This window comes from Argentina silus (assembly GCF_951799395.1).
Source record: "Argentina silus genome assembly, chromosome: 1".
NCBI classification, from domain to species: Eukaryota; Metazoa; Chordata; class Actinopteri; order Argentiniformes; family Argentinidae; genus Argentina; species Argentina silus.
The window spans coordinates 11,204,041-11,219,587 of record NC_139655.1 but is presented as its reverse complement, the minus strand read 5'-3'; the positions used below and the strand labels follow the sequence as shown (position 1 = coordinate 11,219,587).

The window sequence follows — 15,547 nt, the reverse complement described above, 5'->3', positions numbered from 1 at the left end:
TAATGTATTGTAAACTGAATGGTATCCATAAGACAGGGCAAGCCTCTCCTCTCTGTAGCATACATCCTGGACTTACAATTGGTCTAGATGTTTATGATATTAAGAGCACATAACTCACCCAAATTTGGGTAAAGTAATGACACTGACAGGGTTGGTGAGTAATGACAATGAGCAAAGCGGAAAGTCAGCATTTCCGGGTATAGGTTTACAGTGACATAATCTCACAACAAAGAGTCTTTCTGGGATGCACATTGTCCGCTGGAAGTGGAGAAAACAAAACTGCAAACCACCACCATGCCGTATCCTCCCCATCACGCTATTGTTCCCCTCCTCAGAGGTCGACCCTGGCCAACCGAGCCGGGGTCACCCACCACTTCCACTGTTCTGGGAAATGGAATGAGAGGGAGGGAAAGAGAGAGACACAGAGAATGGCTGAACTAGAGACAGTAAACGTTAAAACCCAGCCATAGCCGACTGGTTATGTCATTGTTATTCTTCCCTCTACAGTGTTATCTGGTTAGAGATGAGCTGGCTGTCTGGCCCAACAGACTGGAAATGATACAACATTTTTTGGATGATTAAAACCAGCGTTGGTCCAAAAGGTGAGGGGCCAATCTGAAGAATTCTGAACAGGAAATGATATCAGATTTTTCTGTTGCTCTCTCAAGGAACTCAAAGAAATACAAGTCCAAGATTTCCTCAAAAGTAATGCTGTGTGAGTGGCAAATGGTCCTGAGTTGCCTGTACTTGACTGTCATGGTCAGATTAGCTTTGTTCCCTAGATCTTCAGTATCCAACCCTATTATGATTCATTGCAGGTGTTTTCCGGTCATAAGCCTAAGCTCTCAGATGGCATGATGTCACCTGCTTGGTTTGGCCAAGGAATGGGGTTTTGTTCTCCTGGTAGAGGCACTTTCTTGGACAGCAGAACCCAGGCTCAATCGTGATGACTTGGTAGTACTAGTATCTAAGGGATAATGCTGGTAATGCATGTTGTGTAAGCTAAACATTACATTGATAGAACAGCATGATTCGATTCCCCCCAGTGGACTCACAAGCATCTATTGATTGATCACTTTGCTTTAACAAATGTCTTCGATCTGTGTGTCAGTAGGGGTTTGTCGTCTGAAATGCATTGGTTGTTTACCCTTAAAAAGTATAGGCTATAGTATAGTATAGCCCAGGCCTGTTGTCTCTATCTCAAATAGTTAGCTAGAGATTATGTTTCTATAGCAACAATGGCAAAGAGATGCAGTAACTTGTGTTAGCCAGTACTTGTAGAAAGCTCCATCCACTATAGACAGAAGGGCTGCACTGGAGTGATGGATTAGGCAGCACTGCCAAGAATACCTCAGTTCTCCCTCTTCCCAAGATGCAGGGATCTGACGCACACAAGCTCACTAGTCTGCAACTGGAGAGAAGGGAGGGAACAAGAGGGAAACTACTGGCCTTTTGTTGTTGCTAAGAAAGATCCATCTTACCGACCTATTTCTCTTCTGAATGTTGACGTCATCTTCTTCCCTAAAGTGGTTATGCTCAATTTCAGTCCTGAATGTGTGTAGACCCTGTGTTTACAGCATGACAGTACTCTGTTTATCTTCCTAATCTATGCATACCTCCTAGTCAGTGCCAGATGTGAACAGTGTTGGTTACTTGGAATGAGAAAGACAGTCTTGTCACAGTATGTACATATCTGCTTGGTATGTTAAGCTGCCAAACCCTGGCTCTGGAATGTAGAAATAATACCACATTTTAGTGTCAGAGCTGACCCCCTTTTAGCTACTGATTCATACCTGGAACACCCAGTATGTGACCTCCCACCCAAACCCTTCTCAGGTAATCAGTCATACTCTGATTGGCCAGGGGAAATCAGGAGACCTTGGGGTCCTGCAGGACCACTGCTCCCCGCCCCAGCTCTTATCAGTTACAAACTCATTAGGGTAGGCCTAAGCTATGAGCTGCTTCAACAATATATAGGCTTAATGACTGATCAATACAATTAAGGGCCTTACACAAGGAATACTCAATCAATATCTTTTATTCAATTTGGTGAAATGACACATCTTTAGGCTTCCAGATCATCATCGGTTTCCTGCAGGATATAAAACTGAAGTTTTTTCTGTTTGTTGATTGCCATGTTTCTCTATCTCTCTTCCTCTCACAGAAAGAGATTCAGGCCATGAGCCAGTGCCACCACCCCAACATAGTTTCGTACTACACCTCATTTGTGGTAAAGGATGAGCTGTGGTTGGTCATGAGGCTGCTCAGTGGGGGTAAGTGCTTACTCCTCCAATTTCCCTCTCCCATTAAATCTCTTACTTACTCACTCTAGCCATCATTCCTCTCCCACACCTCCACTGGGAAGGTTTTTTCTCATCTGTCTTGTCTTTTCTCCATCATTACTCTGCACCACTCAAACTCCCTCTCTTCTCCTGGAGGCCCTGGACAAGCCAATGGATTACACCACATGAAGAATTACACAATTTGAATGATAACTGCTCTTGAATAAAGGTCATACAGAAGCAGTTGACTTGTCTAAAGTGTTACAAATGGCTGTAGGTTAAAAGAGCTAGCCTCAGAGAGTGAGGCGTTGTGTTGGGCCACAGCCAGTGACGGGTCTATAGCGTCTATAGAGACAGGAGAGGCTGTACGGCTGGTGGCTGCTGGGGGTTTGGGGATGTTAACTGACTGTGATTGTAGGGAATGTGACAGCACTGATCCTCATTGTGTCCTGTGTGAGCTGTGGGCCTTTCCAGGCCCAATGCAACACAGCGCAGTGCAGCACAGGGGGCTAATAACAGGGCAGAGGTAATAACAGCCCGTAGACTGGGAGCGCAGCGGCGGTGGCAGCAGTGCAATTAGTGTGAGAGGAAAGAAGAGGTTACAGAGACAGACACAGAGTACGCAGCGAGGTCTGAGCATATTTAGTGGAGATATTTCAGTTCTACCTGTAGAAGATTAAAGATCAATCCTAGAATCTAGCTTGGGAGTTCAGCCTTAGCTCAGCCTTGCTGATGGCACAGGTTGTGGCTAAGCCTCTGAGTCTGTCTGAGAGCTCAGTGGGAAGCTGGGGTTTCAGTGCAGATCCGGGTGGGCTTTAGAGGTAAACAGAGAGGCTGGAGATTACAGAGCCACTGGTGCCAAGAGTGTCACGAGAAAGATGCATCATGGTCCTCTAACAGGGAGATGAAGACAGGCTGACGGGGTAATGGGCATTCATTTTCCAAGCGCCGAGTTATCCCCCCCCCCCCCCTCCCAAGCGTCCCACTGTAATGGATAGTGCCCAGGTGGCATGCCTGGCTCTCTCAGCTACACTCTGGTCACGAGTGCAGCCTGGCAGCCGCCTTGCAGCCGCCTTGCAGCTGGACCTTAGGCATGATGCCCACCAATCGATGCTGGAAAGGCGAGTATGGGCACAGCAGGAGTAAGCCCCCTACCACTCAGACATCCCCCCCACCTTCTTTAATGGAGGCCCTTGATCTTGAGTTTTATTGTGTGGTGTAATTTGTTTTATTGTGCGCCAAGATCTGACATGAAGACAGAGCTGAACTCAGATGAGCCCATAGAGAGAAGGGCAACAGGTTTAACAGTGTGAGTTTGGATCGCTCCAACTCTTTCTGCCATTGCTACTAGTGGGGGCTGGTAGAGGTCAGAGGACCGGCTCATTGTAATGCATGGAACGGGATGAGAAATGGTATCAAACACTGATTGCAACATTAGTGACACCCAGTATGTGACAGTTTATTTGTTTAAGTCCTGATGTCTTTTCATCTTGACAGTTATTGTTTGTAAAGGGGTCATGAATAGACAGCTCACTACATTCCTACTGGCCCCATTCCTGAAAACAATGTTATCTTGTCAGACTGCATACTCTTCAGCTGCTTGGCAACATTCTCACATTTTAGCACAGGAAGGTTATTAGCTGAAACTCAAACAATGAGAAGTACAATTCACGTGAGTGACACCCAATGTTAATTTTAAAAAAAAACTGTTAGTTGACTCTTACATTAACCAATTTGGCCCTGATTAATCAACATTAATCATTTATCAGTGACGTTTTGACAGAGTATCTTAGTCTAGTGAGCTCAGAATGGGATTGGCAGAAGTAGGGGCATGTTCAGGATAAGGACATGAACACGCATGCCTGTATGAATGTACATGCACTATGTACATTATAGGCCTGTCAGTCGATTTAAAAAAATGTGTTCATAAATATTTTCCTATTAGTTGATTAATCTACCGATTTAATCAAATTTGGACGTGATATTTTTCGCCTTATTTTTCAACTTGCTCTTCTAGTCAAACATTTCTAGACAACAAACCCAGAAGAATGGGGGAGTAATAGGGTAATTTACAAGTTAACAATGAAGTTATGGTCTTGAATTGCCATTCCCATAGATGAAGACAAATGGGTGCTACAGTAATTGCTTGAATCAAGCTTCCTTGGTACAACACTCTTGTTTACTTGGCTACATGTCACACATTTTTGCTTTAACTTCACTTCACGTTAAAAGAATTGGAAATAAAATACTAAAGAATAGAGGACAGGTCAAAAATAAGACATTTATTCCCAATAATTACTTAAAACGGTTCTGGACATGATGAAGCGAACTCAACACAAGTGGTCACATGACCAACTAACACAAGTTAACATTACATTATATCTGACTCCAAAAGATATTTCATGGTTAATAATGACTGATAATGATTTGCTCATCCCTGTGTGACAGACACTCGATCATATCGGATCCTAGATTCAACTCTGTGATAACCTAGTCACGATTATGTCTTGCTGTTTTAACAGAAACTTTATCTAGTGCACAACATCACATTAATTCACATAGGAAGAATGAGAATAGAGTATCAACAAAATAACCAATTTAACAGTTTCAAAGCAGCATATGACTAAGTTTTAACCATACGTAGATGTGTGTTGAGGACAACACAGGAGACCATGGGCTTACCCAAGTAACTCCAAGAACATCTTGCTGTCCCTCTCCTTAAGTATCATGCCCAACAAAGGACAAGGTATGGAACACATTACAATCGCAAAGGAATTGACAAATGGTGCAATTTCTTCAGGATGTCCGCCAGGCATGCTCTTTCAACTGTAAATAGGTATACACATTTAAATCAAGGCTCTGATAGAATGGCCTGTACACTAAGAGAAAAACGTTTTTTGACTTGGTTGTATAGATCCTACAGTATAGCCTGGCTGCTGAGGTTTGTGACTGTCATTCATGGAGGCCTGTCATATCAGTACTGCAGTTTGGTCTGGCCTGTAGGGAGAGGAGAAGGAGCAGGCTCAATCTAGCCTACTTTCTCCTGTGTGGGTTACTCGATTCACACCAACCATTTCTTTAAAACACCACAAGCTGTCACCGCTCATAGGAGAGAGATGCACTGAGACACAGTTTAGAGAATATGAGTCGTGCCAAAGCAAGCTGAGGAATGTGTTTGAGGAGATGAATGCCTCTCTGACAATCACTGGGGCTCAATTGAACACACTCCAAGTGGAATGTAGCCCCAGGCTGAGTGACTGCTATAGACATTTAACATTTTGCATATGAAAAGAGTCAAATTTAGAATTTGACTGTTGGGGTTTACTATGTTGTAATGTTCTCAGTCTTGAGTTTGTATGGCTATTCTTAGCCTGTTTGGCTAAAGAAAAGAGGAATCCAAAAAGTGACCAACCAAGCTACAGTATATCAGATCTCCCTCTGCTTATCTTTTCTTTTAAGTCCACATTGTCCCCCGAAAATGCCCCTTCAACACCCCCACCCTCAGTCCAGCCCAGTCCCACTCTTCACCCCGGGCCTTGCATGCCTTTGGCAGAGTTGGCACCTGCTCTTTTGTCTCTCTGTCTCTCTCTCTCGGTTTCTCTCGCTCTCTCTTTCTCTCTCTCCCTCTCTCTCTTGGTTTCCCTCACTCTCTCTGTCTCTCTCTCTCTCTCTCTCAGTTTCTCTCTCTCTCTCTCTCTCTCTCATCCCTCCTGCACTGGCTGACTCATGGTCCAGAGGAAACTGCTGTGCTTTTTAACTGATGATGCTGGAGGGAGAACAGTAGTCTCAGGAGGTTCATTCTCAGCTTGATAGAATTGATCCAAAACAATTCAGCTGGTCTGGTCCAAGATGATATGCTGTCCTGTGGGGCAATTCATAGAAATGATCATTTTATGTGGTTTATTTTCCAGGAAATGTGCATGTTGTAGGGCTCAATAAAACTCTGCCTTGTTGTAAATAGTGCTATTCAGTTTGTGGTTGAATACATTTGGAGTTGAATACATTGTTCAAACCAGCCCAACAGGTATTCTTTGCATTGGAGGCAGTTAGTCTTGTATGCAAAGCAAGTTTTAATGCAAAGCTTATATGCAAAGCCTAAAGGGTAAGTATGGCTGTTCTTAGAGAAAAGAAAGGAGGAAAGAAAAGTGGAATCCAAAAAGTGACCAACATGCTACAGTATATCAGATCTTCCTCTGCTTATCTTTTCTTTTAAGTCCACATTGTCGCCCGAAAATGCCCCTCCAAAACCCCCACCCCCACCCTCAGTCCAGCCCAGTCCCACTCCTCACCCCCGGCCTTGCATGCCTTTGGCACAGTTGGCAACTGCTCTTTCTCTCCCTCTCTCTCCCTCTCTATCTGTCTCTCTCTCTCTGTTTCTCTCTCCCTCTCTCTCTCTCTGTTTCTCTCTCCCTCCCTCTCTCTCTCTCTCTCTCTCTCTGTTTCTCTTTCATCCCTCCTGCACTGGCTGACTCATGGTCCAGAGGAAACTGCTGTGCTGTTTAACTGACGATGCTGGAGGGAGAACAGTAGTCTCAGGAGGTTCATTCTCAGCTTGATAGAATTGATCCAAAACAATTCAGCTGGTCTGGTCCAAGATGATATGCTGTCCTGTGGGGCAATTCACAGAAATGATCATTATGTGGTTTATTTTCCAGTAAATGTGCATGTTGTAGGGCTCAATAAAACTCTGCCTTGTTACAAATAGTGCTATTCAGTTTGTAACTTCTTCCTTTGGGGTTGAATACATTGTTCAAACCAGCCTAACAGGTATTCTTTGCATTGGAAGCAGTTAGACTTATACGCAAAGCATTTGACATTGAACTTTACTTGTCTCTCACATGTTAAAGCCTAGATGGTAATGAGCCATAACAATTTAAATATAATAAATCTGTACTAAGATGACATCTCTGGCATAAACAGTATGCAGGGCATAACATTAACTTTTTGGTCTACCAGCCAAGATGCCTGGTGGATGCAAAAATTAACCAGCCACTCAGATTTTTTACCAGCCAAATTATTTTCAAACCAACAAGGCAAATATCACAAAAAAACTCATTAGCAGGACCCCTGACCCATTGAAAGTGTATTTCTGCACAGAACAAACCTCCTGCAGTAAGCTTTAAGTTTCGTGCCTATCTGCTAAATATCTGCTAAATATTTTCCCCTGCATGTTTTCTAGCTCTACTGTGATGCTTTATTTAGATTGTAACCAGAGGTGTTGTTGTAACTAAGAAAGCTCATGGACTCTGGGGTTCATTTGAAAGTCAGGAGAAGCGTGAGTGAGATGCACAGCAGTTACAGTCAGCTGTTTTAAATTGAAGCATAGTATTTGCGAACCATTGTTGGCTACCCGCTAAAGTGGCTGGTGAGATTTACAGATTTACCCACCAATGCCGTAATCTACCTATATTTGGAGGGTGGCGGGTGTTAATTCTTTGCCCTGACAGTATGCCCTCATGATGTTTTAGGTTGTTCTACTTCATGGAGCGGCTGTGGGTATGTGTGTGTACAGTATACACACTCACCGAACACTTTATTAGGAATACCTGTACACCTTCACATGGTGGGGTGGAGGTGGTGTAATGGTGTGGGGAGTGTTTTCTTGGCACACTTTGGGCCCGTTAATACCAATTAATCATCGCCTATTTGAGTATTGTTGTTGACTATGTGCATCCCTTCATGCCCACAATTTACCCATCTTCTAATGGCTACTTCCAGCATGATAATGCACCATGTCACAAAGCAAAAGTCGTCTCAAACTGGTTTCATGAACATGACAATGAGTTCAGTGTTCTTCAGTGGCCTTCCCAGTCACCGGATCTGAATCCAATAGAACACATTTGGCATGTGGTAGAACGGGAGATTCTAGTGAGTGTATATGTGTGTGTGGGGGGCGTTCTCTCACACTTAGGAATCCTCTCAGGCTGAGTCCCGGCTGAACTCCACCCTCTCCACTCCAGAGGGGTCTGTCCATAACCTTGAGCAGCCAAATCAGTCACTCCTGTAGATTTGAGAGGATTGGAGAGGTATTTATTTACTTATGTATTAACTTATAAGCAATCCTCTCAGATCTCCCTCTATATTTTTCTCTTCCCTACACTCTCCATCTTGACTTCTACCCAGGCTGTTGCTTTTTCATTTTGATTCTGTATTCCATTCTGTCTTTCATTTCCAATTTGTTTCCCTCCACCTGCCCCATATCTCCTCCTCCCCCCATCATAGTGACAGATTGGTGAGAGCGTGGGACCTGTCTCCCCTGCCTCCCCTGTCTCCCCTGTCTCCCCTGCCTGCCTGATTTGTCCATGTTTCTCTTCATGCAGACTGGCTGCGCCCGGCCGCCACTGACATCTTGACATGCTCTGCTCTCGTTCTCTCTCTCACTTGCCCACTCAGTCACTTGTGACGTTCACCTGCTCTCTCATTTTCCTTACTTGCTCACTTCTTCATTCTCTCGTTCGTTTACTCCCTCACAAGGAGCTGAGAGCAGCTGGAAAGGTGTGTGTTTGTGTGTGTGTGTGTGTGTTGGGGGGGGGGGGGGGAATTGGGTGCGCGAGCATGAGCGTGAGCACAGCACTGTACAGAGAACCGCAACCAGGCTGATTTCTCAATGGGCCTTAAAGAGCACACATACACACATACATAGGGTCTGCTCCCAATTACTTGTCTCTGTCACAGCCATTAAGCTGAATCAAACTCTAGGCTGTGAGTTCACACTTCGCCTTCCTCAGCTTCTCTCTCCGTCCCCCTCCCTGTTCTCTCTCTCTCACCCTCCTCCCTCTCTGTTTTCTTCAATCTCTCTGTCTCAGTCCCTCTCTTTCTCCCTCTCTGCAATAATGCTGTCTAGTCCTCCCGTCCCAAAGGTGGCCATGCTTATCTGACCCTGCTGGGCAATGAAATGAATGTGTTATTGAGCTGCGGAGGAGAGAGGGAGCGTCCTAAAGTGATTGAGCAGATAAATATCCGCGTGCCCCTACCCTGGCACACTGCCCTGGCCGCACTGGCAGAATCATACTGGCACTCTGCCCACTCTGAGGACAACATTCCAGGACCTTGAAAAGTGCTTTTCCTGGTTTTGTTTGTGCTTACGTGTGAGTGTGTGTGATTATGTATGACTGTGCAGTGCAGTGCAGATAGAGCTGTATAGGCCTAATGCTCTTCAGGACTAGTAATTCCTAATTCTTTGTCAAACAGGGCACTTTTCTGTCCTTTCAGTCTATTCTGGGAGACCTGCACAGAGATGGAAATCAGACAGACCAACAGAGTGCTCCTTTTGTTCAGCAGAAACCCGTCTGAGGCAGGCCTGTAATAGGCCTTAACCAGGTCAGGGTGGGCCTGAGCTTACTGAGTTCCCATGTCTCTCTGGGGCCCCATGCCAAAACGTTAGGGACAATACGCACTAATAAAGATAATGATTTCTTCCTTTCTCATTATGCTTTTTTGACATGCCGAAATTAAAATGTCATGGGAACATTTTGGATCAAAAGCCTTTTTCTTAAGGCGTCTCCCATTTTATTGTTCTGTGCTGTGTCTTCTTCTCTTAATCAAATTTGAGGGACTTATTTTCAACTGTCTAGTGTGTGTTAATGTTATTAGGAATGAGTCAATGTATTTACAGAGTACATAAGTGACCTTCTCAACAACTTCGCAAGCCGTGACAGGGTCAAGTCCTCACCTCACTGACTACCATACACAAATAGAGACATAGGATCAATGCAACTGATACACGGCCATACTGCCAACAGCATCCTCTCCCAGTGTCTTTGACTTGACATTGACCTTCCCTGTGTTGTGTTGTGTGTTTATGTTTGTCAGGCTCTATGCTGGACGTGATCAAGCACATCATATCACGGGGTGAACACAAGACGGGCGTCCTAGATGAGGCCAGCATAGCCACCATGCTGAAAGAGGTGCTGGAGGGGCTGGAGTATCTACACAAGAATGGACAGATCCACAGGTACTGTGAGACCACTGACTTTCACACTGACAGCCAGGGTCATGAACCAGTAAAATGGCCAGTGGTCACAACTTTGTTATTATACCCACAAACTGTTATATTATATGTGCATGAAGGTGTCCCTGAAGTACAAGGACTGCGGCTGTCCAATAACTCCTCTCAATCTTGCCCTCAAGCTCGTTTCACAGACTCCTTCAGACGACGGACATAAACTGGAAGTGAATGGTGCTGTCCATCAGGAGCGGCAGCCGAGCCACATGTACATGGCATTTCAGACAGATCCCTCCCCTGCTAAATGTCACAGACATCATTGGGAGCTCTACAGGGACACAGTAGTGTAGTTGCCCAAGGTGAAACTGGCAAGTGATGTAGCGAATGCAATCAAAACGTGTGCCTTGCCTTCAAAGGTGGTGTGTATGAGGCCAAAGTGATGGATTCCACCAGAAATCCATTCCATCAGAAACCCATTCCATCAGAAACCCATTCCATCAGAAACCCATTCCATCCAACCTTTTGCTGTTGAATAGGGATGGGCATGAGTACTTGAGTGCTCAAACAGACTTTTTTTTTCTTTTCTTTTCTTTAGTTTTTTTTTAACGAATTGCCGAGAGGATGACGGACTAACGGCAAGTAATAATGTTGTCACCAAATGCAATAGGCTACCAGTTTGTTTTCATGGATTGAAATACATAATAATTGCCATGTAAATTCAGGCCGTACTGAGTGATCTGATGATAATATAATAATAATAATATAATATAATAATATAATATGATGGTAAGAAATGGCTGCGATTAGCTGGCTATTGATTCGGCCTAAACCTTTTACTTACCCCTCCATTGTTATGCCTCTCCTCTGCTTTGCTCTCAGCTCCTGAGTGCATTCATAGATCACACATCTTTGCTGCTCCTGCCTCCCAACAGAGTCAGCAGTTACTCTAAAGTTGGTTGTGCTTCTAACTAGTTAGACTCACTAACTAGTGTCTGTTCTGATTCGGTTTAGCAGCTTTGTAGCTTCTATTAGGCAACAAATAAAGCAAATGAGTTCTCTGAATAGATTTTCCCCCTCATCTCCACTTTGTCTGTCCGCTCGGTACACACTGAGCTTCCCTCTAAGTGCAAGTGTTAAAATTGGAGTGTATAATTTGTTATATGATTACTCGAAAAAAAAATTCATTGTAAATGGCCATCCCTAGTATTAAAGATACATACTGTATCTCTTGGATCGCTAGACCTTGGTTACCTTTGAACAAGCCAACAACTGGCAAGCTCTAGCTAGGCTATATGATAAAAGCCTTTATATATGTTTGATGAAATGGAAATGGCATGTTCATGGACAAGTCTTCATAATCTGTAAGTGAATGCACAATAGCGAAGTGCCTATCAAACTGTGCAAAAACATTCAAAGTAACATTGTCAATATGCATCAGGTGTCATCAATACCATGGAATATGTCAAGGACAGACATTTGCAAGCCTTTTTAAGTCATTACAAAAAGGATTGCCTTTAAGCCCCTACTCTGAACCCGTTACTTGGACGCAATCTAAATGACGGCCTTGCAAATCACCGCTGCCTCTCCTTTTGAATATTAATCACTATCATTTCATGTGTCCCTTGTTTTCATCCCTGTTCCACACTCAGGCTGGCTAGGCAGCGTGTATGTAAATAATGCATGGCCTGGTTAAGTACTCTGCGGCGCTCAGAGCAGCATGTCAATGAGGGGAAGATAGGCTAGGGTGGCTGGTTTCCTCCTCCGGCGCCGGCAGAAATCTACCTGTGATCTGAATGACTAACCAACGCCCGGAGGAGCGTGAGCGGGGCTAAGAGGAAACAGAGCCATCACACAGGGTGATCCACACTCATTAACCTTGCATGAAGAGAACACAACCCAGAGCTGTAGCGTTCAGGACGCATCGCTGAGACAGCCTCTCCTCTGTTCTCCTGTGGTTACAAGGAAAGCTCTCAGGAGTTCATCTCCAAGTCTCGCACGGCCTGACTGGATTATTTGTCCAAGTGAGAAGGGAGATATTTTTTCTTCAAACAGTGATTCCTGTTCCCTTCTCCACATGCTGTTATCCCTACAGCCTAGGAGATGCGAGGGCAGGACTTCACAGAGCATTCCATGGCCACATCTGCCCAGGCTCTGAGGTGGTGCTGTAGGGGAAGAATGTTTTTGAAGGGGGGGCTCACAGCAGTGGGTGTGTAGACGTGCTAAGGGAGGGAGGCCTTGGCCAGTCCAGCGTGTGCTAGAAAAACATGATCAGTTGATCGGTCTGTGTGTGTGTGTGTGTGTGTGTGTGTGTGTGTGTGTGTGTGTGTGTGTGTGTGTGTGTGTGTGTGTGTGTGTGTGTGTGTGTGTGTGTGTGTGTGTGTGTGTTCTGATCATATGAGCGGGAGGGGGGGGGGGGGGTAGGTAGTGTCACATGATGCCCAACGCAGAAGAATGTAATTAGAGTCCCAGGGCCTGGGCTCACCCAGAGACATTTGCCACAAGTGAGTGAACTTCTCCACCTCCCCATTGACAGAAGCCTGAGAAGGGCCGACAGAGACTTTCAAAGGCAGGCTTCGTCCTTAGCATCATCCCTCCGTCCTTCAGGGAGATGAAGAAAAGGAGAGAGATTCCAGTTCTTTGTATGGTTACACTTGATGTAAGCTCTATAATTGTTCCCATGTGTCCTTCCCCTCTTTTCCTTGGTATTGTTCATAGCGATGAGATGGATTGTGTCAGGAAGCCTTTATCCTGTGAGAAAGTCATTGGGAAACACAGAATGCAACCGTGGTCTTAAGAGAATGGTGAGGCAATGATACCCCTCATCTCATCTCCGGAAACCATTATTCCCCTGACGGCACTAGAGGAGGCTCTGGTCTGCGTAGTGGTTCATGTCTGGCGTGGTAATGTTCTGCTAACGACTGTGGAACTCCAGGGAAGAGATCATGAGGGAGAGGAGGGGAGGGGAGAAAAGGAAGCATGAACATGCAGAGGTGAAGGATACGTGAGAGAGAGAGGGAGAGGAAATATGAGCAGGTGAAGAAGTGTGGGAGTGAGGAAGAGTATTAGGGGATGAGAAGGGGTGTGAGAGGTCAAGGTGGAGGAGGGGTGAGAGGGAGGGAGGTGAAGGAGGGGAGGGAGGTGGAGGAGATATTTGAGCCTCAAGGTGAAGGTCCATAAACATCAAGCCTCTTTTATGGCTGTGTGAGAGGTGCTGGACGCCTGGCACTGGGATGTGATGTCACAGAGAAGGTGACCCTACGCTATGACAAGGTGTGAAGGGGCCAGATGAAGAGTATAAATCAGTTTCATACCACTGCCGCTCCGACGTGGCTACAGCCATGTTAACTTCTCAATGGGCTGTAAATAACTGAGTTAGTGTGTTGTTCAGGCATCATTCTGTGATATACTACATTTTACAGCAGTATTGTTGGTTAACTGGCATTGTTTTTGATACGTACGGAAATTTGCCAAAGACATAATCTTGATGTGGCAACTTAAGCTGTCTATTATACAGCATGTTTCCTTGGGCTTGTATTTACAGCCACTCACATAAGGTTACACGACGTAGTGAGGAATGTGGGATGAGGTAAGATCGTGAGTTCTGATTTCCTCCAGTGTGGTGCAGGGTGCCTCCTCTTCCTCCTCTCCTGTGAATGTAAATGATGATCTGCAGCTTTTGTCTGGCGGCGTTAGACACTGCTGCAGTGAACCAGAGCCGCCAAAGCTCTTCTCCCTCAGCTCATTTACATGAATGCAGCAGAGAGGTAATCAGCCTGCTTCATCACTCCCTCTTAATCCACCCCTTTTTATTCTCCCTTTATCTGAATTGAGCAGGTCAGAAGTAGCTCTGTGAAAAGAATAAGAAGAAAATCTGTGTCTGGATTTTCAGACTTACATCCTCAATGTGAGTCACACAGAATTCACCCTAGTCTTCACTGGTATGATACAGAAACTGAATTCTAAACTGGTCTCAGATGAATCTAGATCACTGGTCGGATTGGTAGGGGCGTATATGGACCTATCTCCCTCTAACCTGCGGAGAGAGAGAGAGAGACACACACACACACACCCTGGGTGTGGTAGCGTGGTTAAGTATTTTGGGATATGGACTCAGGATTGAGGAGGGCTTGTATTTCACCCTCAGGTGGAGCACAGTGCAGCTGTCTACCCCTTAAAAAGAATAACCTATTGAATCACTGGATACTATGAGGTAAAATGATTTATTCATTCAGTTATATATTCAAATTCAATTTTAATATATTGAAAAACACTGTCTGTGCAACAAGTAGAAGATATGAAAGGGTGCGTAACTACAGAGATGTAGCAGTGAAGGTCATCATTCCTGTAGTATCTATGAAGTCAAGTGGTGTTAGAACAAGTGGGAGCTCCACAGAGCATGCTCATACAGGCATGGGCCTCCTGGCCTGTGGTCCCACACTGTAGATCTGTCATATCCACTCTTCATCTTCAGCCCCTCCCAGTCCCAACCAACCCCCCCCCCCCCCCCCCACCACCACCACCTCCACCTCCTGCTCTGCAAGATCATTACAACACAACATAATGCAACAGTCGTGTGTGCGTGTGCGTGTGCGTGTGTGTCCAAAGGAAAACTGTGTGTCTACATATGGACTATGAGGAGTGTTTGTCAGAACGACTTACTGTAAGGACACACTGTATGTCCAAAGGAAAAAAAAGAAAAAAAATCGATTTCCTCTGAAGTTTCTGTATGCTAGCAGTTCATTAGCTCAGCAGTGGGAATCCCCCTCTAGGATTTCAGCCTGTGGGCCTGATATCTCTCATTAGTTGAATTCCTTCTCTGTGCTGACGTTTCCCTGCTTCAGTCTACCTCTATACTGTCGCTACGATCCAATTTAACATGTGGTGTATTTACTGGAGCTCTTTATGTGGAAAGGGCCTCCTGCTCAAGTATGTAGTACTGCTTTACTAACAAAGACCCCACTGACCTGCTGAACCCATCAGCCTTTCCACCACACAGCCCCCTGTAAGTGGTTATGAAGACCAGCTCCTGGATTTAGAGAGTGGAGCGGTTAAGCAGAGAGGTACTACAACATAAGAGGGTGTTATTTAGCTTCTCCTCTTCCCTCCCAGTGGAGCTTACGGGCCCCTTCCTCAGCAATATGCAACCAATTATGAAACATGTTTGAGTAGCCGAGGAATCTTTCCAACCGCCAGAATCATCTCGCAACATATGTGTTCCAAAATGTTTTTATTTTTATTATTTGCCATGCAATGTGTTAAAGCAACAAAGAGGCTTTGTTCCCTCTACACTCTCCTCTCTGAAATACTGTACTCACTCCAG

The 15,547-nt window shown here is 45.0% G+C and overlaps 1 protein-coding gene across 4 annotated transcripts in view; it reads left to right on the top strand.

The window, feature by feature from the left end:
* oxsr1b (oxidative stress responsive kinase 1b) overlaps positions 1 to 15,547 on the top strand; it is a 42,137-nt gene that overhangs the window by 14,691 nt on the left and 11,899 nt on the right. For all 4 annotated transcript variants that reach the window (XM_083672614.1, XM_083672612.1, XM_083672613.1 and 1 more), the window contains exons 3-4: positions 2,165 to 2,273; positions 10,095 to 10,236. In XM_083672614.1, coding sequence (XP_083528740.1) covers positions 2,165 to 2,273; positions 10,095 to 10,236 — 251 coding nt within the window. The remainder of the gene's footprint in view (positions 1 to 2,164; positions 2,274 to 10,094; positions 10,237 to 15,547) is intronic.